The sequence below is a fragment of the Hirundo rustica genome, chromosome 13 (genome assembly GCF_015227805.2).
Source record: "Hirundo rustica isolate bHirRus1 chromosome 13, bHirRus1.pri.v3, whole genome shotgun sequence".
NCBI classification, from domain to species: Eukaryota; Metazoa; Chordata; class Aves; order Passeriformes; family Hirundinidae; genus Hirundo; species Hirundo rustica.
In genome coordinates this window covers 14,213,845-14,233,831 of record NC_053462.1, presented here as the reverse complement: position 1 = coordinate 14,233,831, position 19,987 = coordinate 14,213,845, and the positions used below count along the sequence as shown (strand labels likewise).

Sequence of the window (19,987 nt, the reverse complement as noted above, 5' to 3'; positions counted from 1 at the left end):
CACTGAGCAGGGATCCTCTTACTCAATTCCTATTCACATACTTTTGAACTAAATATTTCTACTGATGAGAAAATTTCAGCCTAGGGAACTCAAGGAGCAGAAATATCCCCTGTATCCAAAACAAACCCCTGTGTATGAACCACAAGAAAGCTTTTCCAACTTCTCCAGACCACAGATGATATGCAGAAACGACCTTGCAAATACATTGGAGGCATTTTCTTGGTTTTCTCAGCAATTTGCAAGGAAGAAATAAAAGTGAAAATTCATGTATGAAGTTGCTATAAATTATGTGCCAAGTTGCAGCTGACAAGTTTCTTATTGCTTCCTGCCATATGCAGACACCAACTTTGTGCAGAACTAAGTCCAGCATTAGAAACTGTTCAGGGCATGATAAATCTTTTCCTTCTTAGGGCTGGACACCCTGCTCTGCCACACTTAATCTGAATAAAGTGGGGGAAACATCACAAACTCATCCCACCCCAAAGACCCCATCCCTGGGGTCAACTCCATTCATCAAATAAATACAGACTGAAGCAAAGCTTTGACAAGCAAAACAACATGAATGCTACAAACATCCTGAAGTCCTGATCTTGCACCCATCTAAATGGATTGCTCTGTTCACATGGCTTCTCCTGAATTCGCTTTGTCATCTTGGGACCAAGAGATGCTAAAGCCAAGCAGCCAAGGCAAGACTGAAGCTGAAGGAAAAGCAGTCCATGTTCACACTCTGCCCCAGGAAACATCAGTATTGCTTCTGGGCAGGCACAGCTTCCTTCTGCTCCCCTGAATTTGGGGAACAGACAATGGCCAAAGATTTTACTTGGCATCACTAGTTAATAAAGAGGTACCTCATGTCTGAGAACTACTGAAAGGCCATTTTTCAGCAAAGCAATTGTATTAAGACTCATATTGGCTAGAAATGTCAATGGAATGATAGAAAACATAATTTGCAGCCTAGAAGTTACAGATTTAGGGGATATAAGCAGAACAAACGATAACATTTTGAACAGATGTAAAACTAAGTGAGACCTATTAGCATCCCATGCAAATTTAAATGCCTCTCAGTAATTTTGGACACCTTGTATTGCCTCGGTATTTCCAAGCTGTGCTTTGTCACTGGGGGAAGAACTGTGGCTAGAAAAAGGAAGCTGATGCAGAAAACACCCACAAACCAAGGGTCTGGTGGAGGTAGGGCTATCCAGGAGCACAGCAGGGTGGATAATCCCTTCAGAGACACCAAGTGGCTCAGTTACAGTGTCCTTTCCTCCTCAGATGAGTCTCAACCATCAGATAAGCGTGGCTGAATCTGGCTCACACCAAAGGTTCCCATCTTAATTAACTGCTGCCTGTGTTCCACCAACTGTATCCCGGCTGCCAACAAAACAGGTGAATCACAGCAGCAGTGTGGGATGCTGGGAGAGGCGAACCCAGATTCAGGTAAGAAATGCCAGAAATGCCTATTGCAAATGAGAGCAGGTCAGCATTATTGCTTGTAATCAGGGGTGCTCTGCCCTGTGCACAGGAAGCTTGTGAGCTTTGCACATATTAATCAGATCTAGAGAGAGAACAGCAACAAACCTGCTCCTGTCTGCAAACACAGCTCACATGAAATTAGGGGGACAAATGAGCACGGCTGCATTTAAAGGTAGAGCAGGAGTAAGTCTGGAATAAATCCTTGTGAATAAAGAAACAAAGCTGTTATCACATCAGTCCAGTGAAGCATTTGCATGTGTCTTTTATACTGACAATTCCCCACATCACCTGCCAAGAATAAAGCAAACATCACACCAAGATTGCCAAAGCCTGAAGAAAATACCAAGCCAAACACACCCAGCAATGACAAACTCTCACATGGCAGCAACAGCTGTGGCTGACTTGGGGGCTAAAGCTTCACAGTGCTGGTAGGCTTCAGGTTGTTGTGGGTTGGCTGTGGAGAGAAAGTGCTGGCTTGTGAGATGGAGTTGCCTTTCTGTGTCCCAGGACCTCATTTACTGAGGAAAAAATGCGAGTCTGTCTGAGACACAAAGGTGAACCTTAAGCACACTGCCTCCACTGCAATGTGACGAACATAAAACTCTGATGGGGATAGGAGGGAGTCCAAATCACATTCATTCTCTTAATTTTTTAATATATATATTTTATTTTTTTTCCCAGGGAAAAAGAAGTCAATGCATCTCAGCCATTTGGAAATACTCCAATCATTTTCCAAATGTCTGCAGACCATCAGTTCAATTTGGAAGCACTTTGAAATGTAGCTAAGTCAGATAATGGAAGCTAATTCCTCTCTGCATCTTTCCCTTCTCACCTTCTGAGCAAGGTGAGACCCAACCACGATTAACAGCAGCAGCAGCACCGAGGAGTTTAGTGCATCTCAGAGGGGAATGACAGAGGGAAGCTGTTAGCTGAATTGCCAGGAATGGAAGGTTTGTGATATTCAAGTGCTAATTCAAGTGATGGACTTTTTAGCTCCACTCTACATCCAAGATGTGCTGGACAAAGTCAGAAAAATTGATGATTTCTACACGTATTACAAGAAGGTTCTGGAAATACATCACCTTGTTAACAAGGATGCAGAGAAAATGATTCCAGTGTCATCTGCACCAATTTTAGATTGGGGTCCCCTTTTGATTCCACTGGGGCTATTCCAAAGTGAGATTTGTGCAAGGGAAAGGAAACCCCAACCTGAAGTCATGCAAGGCAACTGGTCAATCCCAGAGAGACTGCAGAATCTCAAGTAGTTTGTTTTTCCAAACATCCCATTCCTCGGCTGACAGCCACATGGGGAACACAGTGCTTGGAAACGCCAAAAGAACATTTCTGCGGAGACCAAGGCCTCAACAAACCCCTGAATTTCAATGCCCTGGAATACGAAGAAACAACTTCCACCATTGGATCTGGACCACACAGCTCAGACCATGCCCCTGTTTCTCTTCCTGGGAATGGGCATTTTTTTAACTCCATCCTTGTTTTTTAAGTTTCCTGCATGATTAAGGCAGTTGCAGGATGGAGGCGAAGTGCTGACAGGTGAAGGCCCAAAATGCAGTTTGGGAAGAAGGAGGATGTCTGACACTCTTCATTTGTTATTCTGTAACAAATATTGGGTTGCAGGCAAAAATGGCTTCTAGTTCTGAAATCAGAAAAAACCAAAATGCCTGCTGGTGTGGATGAAGGGTTTGGTCTGTGTATTTTTTTTAAACTAAAGCTCTGTTCTTAAATCTGTACCAAAGCGCTGACAGCAAAGCCCTTCACGATTCAGGAATTAGACCTAACCTTGGGAGGGAAAAAAAAAAAAGAAGAAAAAAAAAAAGAGTGGGATGGGGGGAAAGCTCTTCAAGCTTTTCAAATGTTCAATTATCGAAAGAAATAAAATAACAATCATGCAGGAATTTCAAGTTACAGCTTAAAAACAATGTAAGTAACCCCATTCAACTGCATCTCCCACACATACTAAGAGATCAAATGAAAATAGTAAAGAAAAATAAAAATGAAAATGTTTTGTGCCTTGGAATCCTGTTTCTATAACTCCGGTCAAGGGGGACTTTTGACTGTATCAACAAACCACAGCTCGTGAATGCTGGGAGTTTGTTTTACATCATATCAATCAGCATGCTATTCTCCTTCACCTTGGACTTTCAGAGGGGGAAATCATGAAATTGTGAAAGGGGTTATGAAATTTCAAGCAATCAGGCTTTTAGAAAGGTTCTATTCTGTGACATTTGTGTTCGAGTCTGAAAGTGTGTGTATAGTATAAAATTATGAGCTAACATTTGGAAAGACAGCATTCTAAGTAATAAATCTGCAGAATGAAGAGAACTGTACAGAATGATTTCAAAGGCTTATACTTGACAATTATATATATTTTATGAGACAGTTATGCACCCTGTGCCTTTTTTGAATTCATTGTTTTATGGATGCAGTATCTCTATTTTAGCAGATAGGATATACTAAACCAATGGAATGGTCTCAAAACCATCATTTACCACTCAGCGTAACAATGGCACTGCATAGCTTAAATTTTTTTTTTCCTTGAATTCCTTCATCAATCAAGTGATTCTTAACATGGCTGAAACTCAAAAATTAAATATCTGCAGTTACAATATTTGTTGAGTATTTGGCACAATGGAATTTATTTGATACACCCTTTTTTCCTGCCCTTATTGTTGTTGAACATGTAAATTCTGTGCATAAGTTGCAAACACACATGTAAAGTCAGTCAAATGGAAGCAATTTGATACTCCACACCCATGTTGCAAAGCCTGGACAAGAGCAAAGTCTGCTGAAAAGTTGCTGAACATGAGTGACAAGTTATCAACCCTCCATAATTCTGCCAGCTCTGGGGTGTCCACTGCAGCAACAGACAAAGACTTGGGGAAGATGAGCCCCTCTGCCACCTGCATGGAAGTGACATCCAGCATTTGACTCAACATGCCAGGTTACTCCTCTAAACATCCTCAAGTTCACAACAACTTCAAAATTCACACAATAAAGGAACTTTCAATTATGATGCTAACCCTTAAAGCCCTTCTGACATTTACTCCATTGGAAACAAGTCTGGTTCCTGGGGAAAAACTCATCAAATGCCACCAATTTGCATTGCTTCCCAGCAGGAATGTTTTGGAAAACAAAAATATGCATACAAAATAAGCCCGACCCCCACGCTTCTTGTGATCAGATCAAAGTTTCCCCATGGTTTTTGCAGGTTTAGGTAAGACTGCGCTGCAAGAGCCAAGCCAAATCTGCTCCTGCATGGATGCTTTGTGGGGAGCTGAAAGGAAGTTTGAGTTGCTCAGTGCTGGCCAGCCTCTGCTCCCATAACCCAGCCTTACAGAGGAATACTATTCCCACATACACAAACAAAATGTGGCATCCAAGAGAGATTATTACATCTTCCTCACACAGCTTCTGCTGAAAGTCAGCAGAATTTCTCAGGTGAAAAATAAAATACCAGTTGTGAGGGTTGAAGGATTAAGGTCAGTATTCCTCTCATCCTGTACACACACACACGCACGCACACACAGACACACTTTAAAGAAAATATCCACCACACAATTTCTAGATTGCAAATTATATATATATATATCTTTAAAAACTGGAGAGAACACAAACAGCCCCTCCACATATATATGTATTCACTGAGTCACATAGAATATGAAAAAACTATATTATGTAAATCATCATATTATCTATAATTCTCCAACTGACAATTGTTTTTATAGAGACACAGTGCATTCATTCTCTTTTTTAAAAACATATTATGTGTCTTCATTGGCTTGGTAGCATATTAGAATGAAGGCGTATGGATAAAAAATGCAGAGGATTAAACAAACCCCTTGAGTCACATAACGTTTGGGTGAATTAAACAGGATCCTTCCCCAAACTAGCATAAATAAATCCTCCTCATGGAAAAGTGTCAGTGATTTAAGGGTTAACATAGATTCGAAAATAATTTCAAAAAAACATCTTATTAGAGGAATACACAGATAAGTATTTGGAACTCATCCCCCTTTAAAAAATGACAGCACGTTTGGCAAGTGTGAGCGAATGTCTTGAACTCTACTGGCTTTGAGATCTGAGCGCGGTTATTCACAGACAGCCACGAAGCTGCAATCTGTGAATAAGCCTGGGCTGGAAGGACTTGGATACCCCTGACAGCATTGCTTGCCACCGGGAAGGTTTCCAGCAGCTTTCAAGGTATTTATCGTGCACTCGTGGCTGGTGACAGAGTGTGACTGCTGGAAGGGCTCCAGCACCGCTCCCTCTTTGCCACTGCACACGCAGCAGGCTGGAGCAGCACCCAGCTTGGCCAACCCTGCAGGGCCCCACATACCCTATCTCAACTGGGAAAAAAACCTATTGCTGTTATCACCTTGCTGTTATCAGCTTGCTTTCTCTATGCCTCCTCCCCAGGCCTATGCTGAACTCTCTGGTGAACCTCTGCAGATGCCCTCCTTGGAAGCTTGTACTGTCACCAAAGGGGCTGGTACCCAGCCACAAGGGTTCCTGCTTTCTCCATCACCCTGCAGGATGTCACAAGTGATCCCATTTAAAGATGCTGTTCTCAAGAATCCTGGCTGGGTCTGACTTTGAGAAAAAGACAAAAGTTTCCTGTGTTGCCGTTGCTGTTTTGCAGTTGTTTCTTCTTTCACTCGTGCTCTTTCTTTGTTTTTATTAAAAAGGACCCTTGTATTATTAATATAGTTCACCCCTCCACAGTCACTATAAAACAGACTCCATATTTTCACACCACTCATGATCTTCAAGGTTATAGATAAATTTTGTCCTATGTGGTTGGTTTTGGGGCACCGAGTCCCGCCCCAGATTGTCTAGGGTGAGAGTAGAGGCAAAAAACTCACTAGTGCTGAGACCACCTTCGTGGTTCTTGATGTATCTTTTATAGTTTTTCCTCAAGCACTGCCAGGTGGTTGTGTACAGGATGAATGCAAAGGACTTGAGGGCAATAGCAATGCTGACATACAGGTATCTGTAGACCACGTTGTCATACAGTGCACAGGCTCCTTGCTCGCCACAGAACGTGCTCCAGAACAGACATGTGGAGTCAATCCCGGCCCCGAAGATCAGTGGAGGTGGGATAAAACCTGCCAAAATAAGAGAGACAAATTATACTTTTATGATCTCTGTGATAAAGAGAGAGGACGTGACTGCAGTGAGTGGAAAGAGGGCACTTTATCAAGGCTAATAGTCCCAGCTGCAGCCTGTGATTCTAATTTTTGAAGTTCTAAATCAACCTGAATGAAGTTGGTGGATAAGCTTTTAGCTTGGACTTAACGTCTACAGAAGAGGTTCCTGCTGATATCAATATGCACCAAGGATTTTATTCAAGTTGGAGTGGCTTTTATTAAGCTTCTTGTTTGCCTAATGAGACTAAGTGGAGGGGCAAATGAAAGAGGAGGAGGACAGCCTTGCAGCTCACTCTGTATAAACTGGCAGCTGCACTTTAGGGTGTTCATCTGAAGGACCTCACAGCACACCAGTTCAGCACCTAAAATTGGCCTCAGCACTGAGATCCAGTTTTGGACTGTAGCCTGACATAGCAAAAGCTTTTCTCTGGATCTAAGGAAATGAAACAATAGCCTCTAATAGATGTCAAAGATGCCATCTGAAAAGAAGGAAAAATTTCAGAGCACCATTAAATGAAATATCACAGCAGGATTCTCCCACAGCCACTGCCGCTAACTACCGATGAGTGTTTCTCAATCGCAGTTTGCAGCAGAGCTGCAATCTTAAAGCACAGTAATCACTCCAATCTCATTTAACTAATAAAGGAAATGTTTTTCTTCTCTACTTTTCCCCATCCTATAGGGACACTGCAGCAACCCCCCGTTTCCCATTAGCCTGATGGTGATCAGGACATGCACATTCCGGCTCCGAGCTCCCCAGCCAGCACACGTGCACTGAGTGCGCAGCACTGGGAAGAAAATGGGAACATTCCACATAATGCAACCATTTCTCTACCTTCTGCTGTATTTGTGGGCAGAGGCTAGAAGCAGATAGAGCCTGAATAAACCCCTGATTGATAAAGCCACTGCTGTGGGTTAAGACAGCGAGCAAAGGAGAGCATTGCATCTACTGAAATCCAACAGCAGGCAGGCACGAAACCCCTCTGACAGTATCAATGCATCCGTAGGTGCTGTGATGCCTGAGACTCTATAAATACCTGTGAAAGCAGACACAAGGACTGCAGTTTTTAGACAGGAAAGTGTTTAATCTTGGATCCAGTTTCATCATTAACCTGGATTTCCAGGCTTAAAAAAGATACCTTCCTTCAGCTTGTCACGAGCGAAGTAGTGACATTCATGACATGTATCCTAAGACTACAAATAAATTGGTTGTCTTCACTGTTCCCTGTGGAAACGGAGATCTTTTTATTTTATTTTGTTGATGACTGGAGCTCTGCAGATTTTGTTTGATCTTCCTTATATGTTGATAAATGCAGGAATTAAGAAAGGCTATATGGGCTTTTGGTACTCATTTGAACCAGTCATTAATAGCACAAACGTAGTAAATAAAACCAGATGATAGAAAAGCATGACAATCTGTTTGTTAGAAATACTAGTTCCAGTCATCATATCTAAAAACCTGTCTATGTTCTGGAAAAAAATTATCAGCACCAGGTCTTTGTTCATGATTTCAGAGACTGGAAAATCCAGGCTGGGCTGGTTCTACTTCTAAGTTAAAACACGCTTTTTTAGTTGAAACCTGTGAACAACCACACACTCAACCCGGATTTTAAAAAATCAGCTGAGCTCTTGCCACAAACAAGGAAGAGGCTGTGCTGCTGCCTGCAGTTTGTGTGCCCAGTGCTGCTGGATGGCACCTCAGGGGTAACATCCAGACGTGGCAGTGACTGAGGAGCCACATTCTTTCTGGAGTAACAGAAAACCACATTTGGATCAAAATTTTGAGGTGTGAGTCCCTATTTGTTAACATGCTGAGAGATGTTGACACAAAGCTTTGGAGACGTGCACGCTGAACTTCAGAGAGAGCTGCCATCCCCACCTGCTGGCTTCAGCTGGCCTGCCTGGCGTCCACGGTAATTTGGCCTGGAAAGTGCTCCTTGTAAGACCTGAGGAAGGACCTGTTTCCCTTGAACTCCAAAGCTACTCCCATGTGAATGTAGCCACGTGGAAAAACCATCAGCAACCAGTGAGTATTTCATGTTGTTTTCAGCAGAGGAGAGGACAAGAGACTCACAGGAGCAAGCTGGTGCTCAGAACCTCTGAGACAAGGGAGCCAAGACGTTGCACTGCAGACCAGAAACTCCCCCTGAGAGTGAAACACTCTGGGGTTTTGCCATGTTAGAATAAGGGGCAAGCAACATGAGCTTGGGGGAAAAAAAAAATCTAAGGGAGTGCCCTGGTAAGCGGAGGCTCCTCTAGGATGCATGGTGAACACCACCCAGAAATGATGGATCCAGGACATTAAAGGTCTGAAATCCTTTGCTATTCCAGACAATCCCATTCTGAACCTCTGGCTCCAATGGCACTGCTTTACTCTCTTCTCTGGGAAGCTGCAGTAATGCTTTTATATGAAGACATTGTTAGGCTGCCCTCTCACAGCAGAATTCCTACGAAATGAGATAATATATGCAGGAGGATACCGGGAGAATTCAGTCATGTTTCATGTTATTACAGTGAATATTAAAAAGAGTCAATCATGTTCTACTTCTTACTGCAAAGTGTTGCAAAAATTCCTGCTTTATATATATGTATTTCATAGCAGAAACTGTAGGGCTGTATAAAAAAAGGTGCTTCTGTCTTACTGAAATCTATTAGCTATGATTGCACCTTCGGGTCTCATACCTCTTGCATTTAATTCTCTCTTTTGGTTCAAGAAGCAGCTATTATCACTGTCATCTTAAGTCAGAGCTTAAAGGTGAGCTGAAAAGCTTTTAAAATAAATCAGTAAAGCTATTCTCAAACCTCAGGTTGATAGAGGAACAATTTGGATACCCTTGCTTATATGGAAAAGTATTTTTCACTTCGCTTTTTGTGCGTTCCAGCTACATTGCTGATATGCTTCAGGATGTATTGTCTTATTTCATGGGAGTCCCTTAGTGACAGAGCAACACAGAAAGATTTGAGTTTAAATTCTCACTATGGTTTCTTTATCAGAATGAAAAAAAATCTGTTCAACTTAAGCATTCATGTCTGAGCCTGGTTTTAGAGGAATTCAGGATGCTGCTATCACAGGAGGCTTCTCTCTTTTGAAAGGAAAAAAAGAAAAGCTAAAAATCCCTCTCCCTAAGTATCTTTCCTTTGGAAACACCCCACAGCCATCCTCCTTGCACACTTGCCTGCTGACACTCCACATTCAGCTAGGCACAGCTGAAGTCAGGCCAAAACCCATGAGCAGCACGAGCAGCTAAGGAAAATGCTATGTTTGCAAGGCTTGAACCAGAGCTGACCTAGGTCATCCCAGAAACTTCCCTTTGAGTTATCTGCGCTCTGGGTAAGTTAACTTGATGGAGCTTTTTGTATGACTGCAGTTACTTCACCAAAACCAATGGACATCTAATTGGCTTTCTTGTAAACTGGTCTGGGAGCACCATTTCCTGTTCAGCTTATAGGGAATAAGGTGTTAAAAAATTAAGTAACTTATTCAAAGCAATGTCTGATACTGCTGGATTTTCAGTCCTTTACTTCCCAGTGTCTTGCTGTAGGCTAAGAGATGGCACTTTAGTCTCCAGCTCATTCCTTTGGGACCAAGGGAGCCATGCACGGAAGGTGCTTCCTGTGCCCTGCTGAAAAAAGTAAATTCCACTCCCACAACACGCAGAAACCCTGGGCATGAGATGGTCCCACATAATGATGGATCACAGGATTATGCCCTGAGTCACTGAGACTAATGAGCTGAAATTGAAGAGCTTTAAAACAGGAGCCACCTCTTCCAGAGGGAAAAAAACCACCCAGAAACAAGCAGCAGCCGGGTATGTTCCCTTTAATTCATACATTCCCTTTAACTCATACTGGTCCAGAGGAGGAGCCATATGGATTTTAATGGGATATTAACCCACAGGAGGAAACAAGGACTCAGCTTGTCTCATGTTCCCAGTTTCCTTTCTGAGACACCCAAAGGAAGGGGCAAACCCACCCTGTAACAGAGGTCCTGTCCCTCAAAGGAGGGTGAAAATCCCTATCCCTCTACTTCAACAAAATGCGATACAGCAGTAATTCCACAAGCTGCTGACACATTCATAACAGCTACAGAAGAGAAACTGGTTGTGTGGGACCACGGGAGAAAGTCATTTCTCATGCAACACTGCATTTTCTTCCATTAGCACAACACAAATAGCAGGAAAAGTGCCTTCAGGAGCCTTGATGTGACATCCCTCATGGAGAGGGCTTGGACCCCAGTGTGTCAGACCCACCCACAACAACGACAGCGCTACAGGGAGTAGAAACCAACTTCTGCATGTTAAAAAAAGTGTTCCATGGGGGAACAAAGGTTGGGAGGGAAGGACATATAACTTTTGCACTTACCTAGCAACCGGAGCAGCAGGAAAAGCACCCCCAGAGCGTAAGACTTGAGTTCAGGGCTCACGGTTCTGCAGGGAGGAGAGAGAGAGAGAGAGAAATCAATTCCTGTTGTTCTGCTTTGATTAACACACCCCATGGCCATTCTGTGCTGTCAGCCAGGATGCCACCAGCACTCTTCAAAAAGTCATTAATGGGACTTTTCTTCAGCCTTCTCCTGAACTGCCTACAGCCCCAAAAGTAATTGCATTGGTGATAGGTTCAGGAATTAGCCAAGTCATTAATAACAACAGCTAATGCTGTCATTGGATGGGGAAAAATGGAATTCCCATCTCATTAAATCATTGTTTACAAGCTCCCCATCATGTTTTCAAGGCTCCAGATGTTGAGAACTGGAGAGAGAGAAAACTTTTGGTTCTGAAACTCCCCAGATGACTGGGAACAAGAGAGGGAGGGAGGATGATGGTTCAGTCAGACTGTTGATTTAGTGAGGAAGTGCTCTACACTAGTTTTCAATCACATGACTTCAGCATGACACTTTTTTTAATCTTGGGAAGACAGTGTTTGCAGTGTCTTCTGCTATGAACACAGCCACTATGGCATTAAGAGTTATCTTTCAAAGGTGCTTTAAAAAAAACAACCATGGCAGGGGTGGTTCTCTGTATAAATACACTGGAGAGGCATCAGCCAAAACAGGTAAAACAGAACCTAACTTAGTTTTAAGTTAGAAGACACTTCTGATCACCTGCCCTCCTCTCACACATTCATGGGCCATGTAATACTACACCATGACTTCTGCATGAAGCCTGTGACCTTGGGATGAATTTCAGCAGTTTTCAGGCAGACCTCCACGCTTTATATAAAGCCTTTATGCCAGGAATTATATGATATTGGAAAAATGTTACAATGGTTAATGGCTTGGCTCAAATAGGATTCTACAGCTGGGTGGAAAATAAAGGAAACAGAGCACTAAAAGTTAATTTTAATGAAAAAATAGTTTATCACATGGAATATTCATAGTGGGCTTTCAATTGCTGGTGGTGTCCTTCCATCCACTTCTCTACATTTAAGACCAAAGTCAATCCCCATACCTTTTTAGGCTGGAGTAAAAATTGCCACTTGGAGAAATCTCCTTTTCTCCCTGACTACAGCAGAGGCCAAATGACTTGCTTAGACAAGACATTTAATTTGCAGACACTGAGTCCATTTTTAAATAACCATGGGAGCTGCCAGTGTCACTTGTCACTGCTCTGGACACCAGGGACACATTCATATGCCACAACCTTCTTTAGGCAATGGAAGATGGCAGTTGCAAGACAGCACGAGGTGGTAACTGGCTCAGAGCCCTCCACTGCACATTTGGAAGCTGTCAGTGGTTCTGAGTGAAGTCACAAATCCGGATGTGTGAATTGTTTATTTTCTACAGCTCTGAACTGAGTATGTTTAATCTTCCCTTTGCTTTTCTTATTCCCTAGTATTCTTCTTCCTGGCTGGTGCTGGGATTATCTCATTTGAAGGCAACACTCAGATGTCTCCATGCAGGATCCTAAAGGTGCTGGCAGCTTCCTTGAACAAAGAACTCTTCAAACTTCAAATTGCTTTTGTCACAATATTTATCATGAGGAATTTGATTTCCCTTTAGCTACCAGATATGCAAAGAGAGAAATGAACTAGTAGGTAGAATATCTCATTTTGTATCCTGCAGGGAGACATGCCCTCACAGAGCTGTTCTGTCCAAAATCCACTCAAGAGTGTGTTTCTAATACAGACCTTATTGATTGAGTTTTATTGGAATTTTCCAGGCAGCAGAATGGATCTGCTATTTATGCCTCTGGTTATTATTCTCAGTAAGTGACAGCTTGGACAGCTAAGTAATTCTGGATAAATATGGGCTTAGATATATATGTATATCATAAGGTGAAGTATTCCATATGTCTGGAAATAACACAAGGTCAGTTATGTGAATGAGCTACTTTTGCCCACCTATTCACATTGGTTTAACTCAGACATGTCCTTCAGACTTCCAAGTTCTTTATGTTCTTGGACTTGGTCCAGGGTGAAGGAAGTTAAACTCCAGTCAGGGAGGTATTCACCAAAGCTAGTCTTTGCCACAGCTTTTCATTTTCCCGTGGTTTCTATGGTCTCCAGACTATCTCAAAAGGTGAGCCTAGGCCTCTCTCTAAGCCATTACATGCTGAGAACATGGGGGGGCAATTCTGTCCCTCTCCTGATGCAGCTGCAACTTCCTTACTACCTTCATTGGAAACTGCACATCTGTATTTTCATGTTAATCCCAGAAGAACAACCCCTGCCACCATTCTCTGCAACATCCCTGCAGGAATCTTGTCCATTTGGGGGCTCAGTTTTACCTCACTCCACCAAAGGAGAGCTTGAGCAGCTCCTGTTTTCTCTCCAGCAGCTCCATGCTCCAGGCCCTGAACTGGGGCCATGCCATGGCCAAACCAGGAGCTGCTACCAAGTGAAAAACAGTGGCTCAGGGAGAAAATGGCTTGAATGGAGGTTCAGTTTGAAATCATGGGTGTGGGGACAGTGAGTTGAGTGCAAAAGGCAGAGGCCAGGAGCTGTGTGCGACCCACAGCTCCCCACTGTGCCCTAGGGTCCCTCCAGCCCTGAACACCCCAGCTGATGAGGATGGTGACCAAAGGCCTACCTGATGAGGATGGTGACCGATGGCCCTGCTTGGTGAGAATGATGACTCAAGGCCTACCTGATGAGGATGGTGACCGATGGCCCTGCTTGGTGAGAATGATGACTCAAGGCCTACCTGATGAGGTTGGTGACTGATGGCCCTGCTTGGTGAGGATGATGACTGAAGGCCTACCTGATGAGGATGGTGACCAAAGGCCTACCTGATGAGGTTGGTGACTGATGGCCCTGCTTGGTGAGGATGATGACTGAAGGCCTACCTGATGAGGATGGTGACCAAAGGCCTACCTGATGAAGATGGTGACTGAAGGCCCTGCTTGGTGAGGATGATGACTCAAGGCCTACCTGATGAGGATGATGACGGATGGCGTCTGCGCCATGGCCCCGATCATGCTGCAGACACACATCACGCACAGGAATGTCAGGAAGGCCTCTTCGCACCCAGGGCTGGGGCATTTGCCAGGAACCACGGTGGCGTTTTCGGCAGGGACCGAGGTGAGGCACGAACAGCCACTGAGGTTCTGCAGAGGAGCACAAGGAGTCAGAAGGGAGAGCTGTGATCCCCACCGCTGCCCTCTGCAACGGGGCTTGTCAGCAGCAACACCTAATCCTCTAATGGTCAATTAAGTAACTCCTAAGTGCTTGTTGGAGGGGGGTTTGGAAAGAATTTCAGGAGCGTCAGAGCTGTTGCCAGCAAGGGAAAGCTGTCCCTTGGCTTGTTTCTTTTCTTCTGTTCCTTTCAAGTCTCTCCCATAAATGTCACCGCAACAAAATTATTACTGAGTTCCATCTCTTTGGAGGAGAATAAAGAAACAATCTGTGTCTCTGTGACAAGGAAGATCCCCGCCATTACGGTTCTAATTACTTTCTTATTTACCTCCATCCTCTTGGCTGTTGCAATTAAACTGAGGCACATTAAATGCAGGTAAATCTGCAGCCCTGTTCTTGGCTGCAGGTTTGGGGTCTGCTTCCAGCACCTCCAACCCTGGGAAGGAGCCACCCACGATAGGTGCTGCAGCTCACCCAGAGGTGAACTACCACAGCCTGGCAGCACAGACGCTGCTGGACCTCAGAGCACTCCAGGGGTAATAAATGACATCTGGTTCAGAGAGATTTGTGTTGAGCTAAAAGCTCAAGTCAAGGGAGATAAACTTTACCAATACGTGATCAGAAGGAGGGTGGAATGACTGCATTTTGTTTTGATCTCTCCAGCAAGTGCAGGATGTGAAAAGAAGCTTTGTTTGCCAGTCACAGATTTAAGGATTTACTTTTTTTTCCTTATTTTCCAACTCGGCCTCCTGAATTTCTGAGTGGGGGATGTCAGTGCAATTAAGGCACACAATACTACCAAGAAATCCCTTAATGAATACAGGAAGAAACAGTCATTAATGATTCAAGGCTTGTCTTCACAAGCCCACTGGGTTTGCATGTCACATGTTTGTATGAGGAGTAACGTCATGAAATATAACATATTGAAAAGCAGCTCAATCTCCTCCCCTTTCCCTCTAACATGTGCAAGCAGAAATTCCTTTGCTTTTCGGCATAGGGGTCCCCTTAGGACCACAAAAAAGCACACTTTCTGGTTCACTGCCTCCAAAGATAAGGATCAGCAGGGATACTACTCCAGCCTTTCTGACACCAATCTCTTCCTTCTGCATAGGAGCCGAATCATTTTCTTCCCAACTAAGTGCACAGAAGGCTACAGAGACTGTGGTGCAGAACTCCAGGAAAGCTGAGCAGACATGCAGGTGCCTTTTCTGCTGGCAAGCAATAATTAACACAACAAATTCCTGTGCTGTGATTTAGAAGCTGACACCTGAAGGCTCCAGAATGGTGAAAATTAGCAACACTGAGGTGGTATTTGCACAGACAACAGGAATTTGTAGCTCCTGGCTCTTACTGCAGTGCATTGCTAGCCACAAGCCTGGACAAGGCCCTGTGGATCAAAACCCATGTAAGTCTGGAAAAGTATATACCTGTACTGGATAACTCTTGGATAAAATCCCACCACAGCAAACACGCAGAATTGGGTATTTATTTCCCATGGGTTCGCATCAAGGGACAGAAAGTACCTGTTTTGGGCAGTGGTGGGGCAGACTGTCCTCCCACCGGTGTGACTTTTTACAAATCACAAGGCAGATCCTACCTTCACCGCCCGAAAATTTGTCCCTCAATCCACTTTTTCGACCACTTCGCTTCAAGGTGCTGGCCAGAAGCAGTGAGAGTGGTTTGTATTAACTACATCAGCTTGCTTAGCACTGCACCTCATCCTTACCCAGGAGATCTTTGATCTTTTATTACTGAAACAGTATGCAACTCACAGACATCAAACAAGGAAACATCAAAGATGGAGTTATAACTTCGTCCTGTGGAGAGGCAATTTTTTGCTACCCAGGCCAAACTTCTATAGAACCCCTTGTCTGCAACCCCACTGCATTCAACCATTTGTTATCAAACCTTCTGCCCAGTAACCTGCACACCCAGATTTATGTGTGCCTGTGAGGCTACACAGATGCAGGGTTTACACCTTTTAACAGCATCCTGACTTTGGTGTGATTATCTATGAAAATAACCCATGTTTTTAATTACTCATTTTTTAAGCCCTGGCTCTGACAGGGAAGGGACAGGCTGGTACTGTGCCAGCACAGTAACTCCAGGCTGGAATTCATGTGTCTCCAGCCAAAATGCTGAGAGAGTCAATGGCATCAAACAAAAAAGATGCCCAACACGTGGTGTGCGAGGGTCACTCCAAGAAATGGCCAGAAAGAAAAGTTCTTGGGGGAGCCAGAGCTCTGTCTACCAGCACTGATATGGCTTTTTGGAAAAGTGCACCTCTGGAATCAGCTTAGTAAGAGAGAAGGAATGAAAAATAAAAAAAATAACTAGGCTACACATTGCTTTTACAAATTGTTCACAGAGGATACGTGAAGAGAAGCAGTCAGAAACATAAAATGTAGTAAAGTTAAATAAAGCATTCAGAAAATTTTATGTCCCAGTAAAAAGCAACCCTTGGCTCATCACAAGCACGTAACATTCACAAGACCCTCCAGACAGGTCATTACCTGGATTATGGGCTTAAAACTTGGTTTGGTAATTTGGCTTTGTCTCAAGGCCATTGCATGGCCAAACTAGTCCGTAATTCTTGATAATGCCCTTTCCAGCAGATGCTATTGCTTCACCAATTTTTGTTCAAAATGTTATTGCAAAAAAAACCCCACAAAACAAAGAGAAGAACCCCAAGGATGAAAATGAAAAGGCAAAATAAGAAGGAATGAGTAAGAGAGAGCATGAGGGAGAGTGAGTTTTCTGCCAAGAGGTTTGCTCTTGCAGAGCACAAGGTCAGGCAGCTGCAGACTGGAGGGGCAGAGCTGAATTTTCATTACCACACTCCTTCCAGAGGAGCCAGAGCTTTGTCCTGCACTGCACAGCGAAGAGATTGCTCCCAGGCTCCAGCCACAGACCAACACCAGCCGTACACTTGCTGAAGCCTTGGAGAGCTGGTGAGACAAAATTCTCTGTGCCTGAAGCAAGCTGATTTCTTATTAAAATCATCCTGCTGCCATCTCAGGTGTTGACTTAGTGGGAGGAAGAGGAAGAAGAAGACAGGAGGTAACACCTTCACGTGTCACACACTTGTAGGGCTGCTGAAAGCTCAAAACTGTGGTGTTTCAAAGGGATGCATCTCTGAGGCTGGAGAGGGAATGGAGAAGACAAGATGTTTAAGCAGGACAAGCTCACAGATGATCTGGGCAGGGAGATGCACTGCCCAGCAGCAAGTGTCTGCTCAGCAGCACTTCACATGTGCTTTGTCTCCAGGGCAGGAAGGAAGGTTTGGTATCTTCTCAAAGAGGAAGGATGAAGCCATGGAGGGAAAATTGCATGTGGAGAGCACTGATGTCCCTGTAGGCACAAACAGGCCCTGTGACCAGGCTCACCTCCTCCAGACTGCACACAGCAGTGATCACCATGCCTGGCACAGCCCCAGGCAGTGAGCAAGGATGCAGGAATCCCACCAGCCCCCACCCACAGGAGCAGCAGGTACTCATTTTCAGTGTAACCCAGAAGACATTAACATTTCAGCAAAAAATGAAAAAGCTGGCTTTTAAGATAGAGTTAAAAATTCCCCACATCTTTACAGAGGTAGTTTGGTTTTCTAAGGGACATAAACTTAGAGTGAACTGAAAAAAGCAGAATGTCTTTGGATGGAATCTCTGCTCCCCTGACAACTGCTCTTGCTGCTGCCTCAGAGCAAAGCAAGGAAAGAGAGAGAAGCAAGAGGAGTTAAAGGAAAGCTTAAACAAGGGTAAATAAAACCAGGATCTGCTCAAAACTGTCTAGGAACCAGATTCAGGAAAAGAGCAAGAGGAAAAAGACTAAAAGGGTTGGGCAGGGCAAACATGGGCAGATGGAGAAAAGGGGAGATGAGGAGCAGCAGGATAAAAGAGAAGCTGGTTCCTCAGCCGCCTGGGCTAGGAAACTCTTGGAGAGGATGTATTCTGCCACTGGACACCTGTGCAGATCTCCTGTCACATTCCTTGGTTGTGTGCTGAGGAGGAAGACCAGGGCAGGAGGCTGTGAGATCCCATCCTGATCTGTGGGTGACCCTGGCATCTGCTTCTGGAGAGAGTGGGCATTTATGGAACAGAGTGAAAAACAACAGGGGCTCAGGCCCACCAGAGGTGTGGTCAGCTTTTGGGGATGCAGCCACTGCTGGCTGTAGGTAGAGCTACTCTACCAGACATGCAGGAACCTCACTCACTGGAGCTCCCAGAACTGTTCCCACAGGTGAGAGGTCCCCAGGAAAGCCCACTCACCGTGCTGCTGCAGCCAGCAAAGCAGGCAGATAAGTATGTGACCCCGTCTGCCCCACACACTGGAGTGAAGGAATCAGTTTGGCATTCACAGTTGTTATTGCAGGGGGAATATGGGTCCAGAGATGAGGTTGGAGTTGAGCTGTAAGACAAAGAGAGAAAGAAATTAGTGGACAGTGTGATATCAGCCAGCTTTTTCAATTGTTGCCTCACAAAGGTGCCTTTGAGGGGGATAGTTACGGCAAACACATCACAAAAAAGCAGTGGGCAGGCTAGCTGGGTTCCAGCTCTAAGAAATTCAGGCTACAGCCTCTCCTTGGAGACTGAAATGCCATGGTTCCTTATCTCCCTGCAAAAGAGAATCGAACACAAGGCTTGGGCTGCCGTGTTAGCTCAACAAGAAGCCTCAAGGAAACACAAAGAGATGCTGTGGAGATTGTTCTGTGTTTTTCTGCAACACTGTATGGAGCTGACAAGCTGAAGGTGTCATCTAAAGAGTTGCCACTGCATACAGGAGCATTCAGGAGGAAAATACCAAATAGCTCTCTTCAAGTCCTGTGAGTGCAGGATGTAACAGGGTTAGATGGGCCTTATTTCTCACATTAAAATGGGCCCGCAGCCACAAACACTCTCTCTTCACCACATCTGCATTTCCAGGCATCTAAAACCTGGTTCTACAAATTCTCCTCAGGCACTTAAACCAATGTACAAAGCAGTGCATGTCCCTTACTGCCAGGACCCAATGCTACAGAGGTGCCAGTGGGCACAGACTCAGGTTTGGCACCTTTTGATTCAGTTTAACTGAATTTCAGATTTTAGTGAAACTCTGTTGTCATCTGCAGGTTCTCAACTCTCTCAGTGATGAACAGCATGGCAACATCCCAGACTAAGAGCCTGTACAACACTGCCTTCTCTATGCTGGCTCTATGGTTGCCTGAAGGCCAGCACTGCCTGTCAAGGACACTAACATGGATTTATGTTGGTAAAGCTCCCTGAAACTCTCTGTGGACTCACTTGTTTCCATAGGGAACAGTAACCCCTGCCACAGGTCCTGTGTCGCACCCCAGGAACAGGAACGACACGTAGCAAGCTGTGGACACCAGGTTCACCAGCATGGCCATCCTGATGGCTCCCAGAGCAGACAGGCTGAGCTTCTTCACCAACAGGCCACCCAGGAATATGCCCAGGCATGCACACGGGATTGCTGTCATCCCTGCAAGAGGAAAAACCAATCAGCAAGAGGCACGAGCACGGCCAAGTGAAGTACATTGTGACAGGGCTGAACTCTCCAGCAGCCAGATCTGTGCACTGGCATGAGGAAACCTTGCATGACCAACTGCTGGAGTAGCACCAAGCTGGGGCTGCCCAAAAAAAGGGAACAGATGCAAACAGGCACGCTGCCTTGCATGGAGGAAACAGGATCTTCTGCCAGTTCCCATCCATGCTGGAGGGAATGCCAGACTTGCTGAGATTGGCCCAGCCTGACCTAAGCAGCAGCAAATAAAGACAAGAATT

At 44.6% G+C, this 19,987-nt stretch overlaps 1 protein-coding gene across 2 annotated transcripts in view; it reads right to left on the bottom strand.

Annotated features, from left to right (window-relative positions):
* Window positions 1–2,151: 2,151 nt before the first annotated feature.
* SLCO3A1 (solute carrier organic anion transporter family member 3A1) overlaps window positions 2,152–19,987 on the bottom strand; it is a 131,406-nt gene continuing 113,570 nt past the window's right edge. For both annotated transcript variants that reach the window (XM_040077330.2, XM_040077329.2), the window contains exons 6-10: window positions 19,487–19,685; window positions 18,476–18,614; window positions 14,007–14,182; window positions 11,001–11,065; window positions 2,152–6,596 (exon numbers count right to left, since the gene is read on the bottom strand). In XM_040077330.2, coding sequence (XP_039933264.1) covers window positions 6,217–6,596; window positions 11,001–11,065; window positions 14,007–14,182; window positions 18,476–18,614; window positions 19,487–19,685 — 959 coding nt within the window. In that variant the 3' untranslated portion in view covers window positions 2,152–6,216. The remainder of the gene's footprint in view (window positions 6,597–11,000; window positions 11,066–14,006; window positions 14,183–18,475; window positions 18,615–19,486; window positions 19,686–19,987) is intronic.